A 2,278-nucleotide genomic window follows, 5' to 3' on the forward strand; every position below is an offset into this window, starting at 1 on the left:
ATTGTTCAAAAATCGGCTGGAAAATTGGAATATATTGGAAAATATAGCTATGAATAGGATGAAGGCCGCAGACATCACGCAACTACGTTACTTGTTCGACATGTATGACTGTATTTCATAACAAAATTAATATATTTTTGAAACCAGAATAGATTTTCTCGTTCCCATCATCGGTGGGGAAAATACGGAACTAAATGATACAACCAAAGAAACTGAAGTTAAGCGCTGTAATAGAAAGGTGTTAGAAATGACATCGTGATACAAGTGCAATAAAAACACTGCTAGAGGAAAAGCAAAAAGGTAACAAGATTATGTAACCAAAGGTGAGAAGGCACTGAACGAAGTGTCAACCTGCGAATACAACTTCAGTGCAACAACGTGCTCTTTCTGCTTACACAAAACAGGCTCATGAATACGTATACAAACTGCCTCAAGGACTTTCAACTGTTGGACATAACGCGCACGACACAGTACAGAAAAAATGAGAGTCATCATACACACGAAGACCGTCAGGACGAAATAACAAGACTTTAGTGTAGATACACAGCCGACTTCTTACGATCAACACATTCATCCGCCTCATGTCGCTCTTTCCCATTCGACTCTTCCTCGTCCATCTCATCGTCCTCTTCCTCGTTCCGCTCGTCATCCTCACGATCATCATCACTACCATCATCTGCCTCGTCCTCTGTCTCTTCACCAACCGTGTCGTCATCCAATTCCTCCTCCTTCCTCTGATCATCCGTCTCATCCTCCGTTTCTGTACAGATCACTTGTCTCCCATTTGCTAGCTGCTCGTCCCGTGACCGGAGTTGTTCCTCCAGATCCGCTTCACTCAACGACTCATGATACTGCTCGACCCTCCTCCTGTTGTTACTGTCCGCAACGGGCGGTCCTTGGCCGTTTCTGGCATAAATCTCTGTGGAGTAGTTTTCTGTTGCCCTCCGAGGTCTCTGAATTAAGGGTGTAGATTCAGTGAGAGGTCTGCATTGCCTGTCTTGCTAAGTAGGTGCTGCGGGCGCCGTGGCAATTCGTGTGAAAGTTGGTGATGCCAGCGCGGGTGTAGGTGGGTCCACCCCAGCCCCCGCCACAAGCAGAGCCGGTGGCGGTTCTGGTGGTGGCAAGGGCAATTTTTGTTTTTCACTCAGCTGCTGACCCTGTACGCCCTGCTCGCTCCTACGCCTCAAATGGCTTAGTTCTGCCCAATGTCAGCGCACGCTATGGTTCTGTGTCCTTGTTTGTTCTTGCCCACAATCGGTGGAATAGCCTTCCACCCGCTGTTCGCACCGCTTCATCATTGTCTACATAACATTATGAGAATAATCGCTCCTGCTCTTGTAGCAGTTGAGCATTCTCATGTGGGTTAGTGCCTTTGCTGTTTGCGTTATGCAGAGCTCACTGACTTGTCAGTTTGAGCACTCTGGCAAGGTACGCTCGGGCCTGGTTTAAATCTGGCTTTGGAAAATTTACTTTCCATTGCTATCAGGCTCGGCCTCATTTTCTCTATGCTGCGCTGATGAGTCCACAAAGGACGAAACAGTTGTGTCCGCAGATTGAGTAACGTTATGATAACTGTACAGAGGAACCTTATCTACCGGTCACAGTGCTCAGTACACGGCGTGCAGAGCTTAGTACAAACGAAAATCCGGTGGAACAAAAAGTGATTTTACTTCGTGATTAAATGTCTCTACTCACGAGTTTCATGCTGAAAAGCAATGTCTCAATGTCCCCTGATGATTGAATTTCAGCATGAAACTCGTGAGTAGAGACATTAAATCACTTTTTGTTCCGCGGAATTTTCGTTTGATAATAACATTATGTCAGATGCATCACGCTGAAGCTATGGCGCAGAAATGGCAAGTCACGTCTTAGATTGGTTCGGGTACCCTGTAGGAAGGCAAACCGCATGTGCGACCGGCGCTAGTAATTCTAGGCTAGTGAGCATGGCAGGGAGAGCCTTATGTATAGGATATTGCACGTTCCGAGGGGATTATTTTTCAAATCCCCAAGGCGCGCGGCGCCGCGGGGATAATGAAAAATAATCCTCGCGGACACTGTGCAATATCCTGTATAGACCACACTTTTCGGGTGATCAGCAGCGCTGCATGCAGCATGAACCAGTGCACTGTGAACGGAACACCGAACGCGAAGTACCGGTAGTTCTGATAATTATAGTCATTTGTTCGTCGCCTCTCCAGGTTTTGATCCACTTATTGGTTTGACTGAGGCGAATGCGGAATGTCACACACTTTCTTTGGTTTGTCTCCCAAGACGAAGC

General features: G+C 46.8%; 1 protein-coding gene across 1 annotated transcript; it reads right to left on the minus strand.

Annotated features, from left to right (window-relative positions):
- Positions 1 to 530: 530 nt before the first annotated feature.
- On the minus strand, positions 531 to 1,704 carry LOC135816517 (glutamic acid-rich protein-like). Its single transcript, XM_065329712.1, has 2 exons — positions 1,696 to 1,704; positions 531 to 953 (listed from the first exon to the last, which is right to left on the minus strand). The coding sequence occupies exons 1-2, from the start codon at positions 1,702 to 1,704 to the stop codon at positions 531 to 533; spliced, it is 432 nt and encodes a 143-aa protein (XP_065185784.1).
- Positions 1,705 to 2,278: the final 574 nt, after the last annotated feature.

Source organism: Sycon ciliatum, chromosome 5, assembly GCF_964019385.1.
Source record: "Sycon ciliatum chromosome 5, ocSycCili1.1, whole genome shotgun sequence".
Classification (NCBI taxonomy): Eukaryota; Metazoa; Porifera; class Calcarea; order Leucosolenida; family Sycettidae; genus Sycon; species Sycon ciliatum.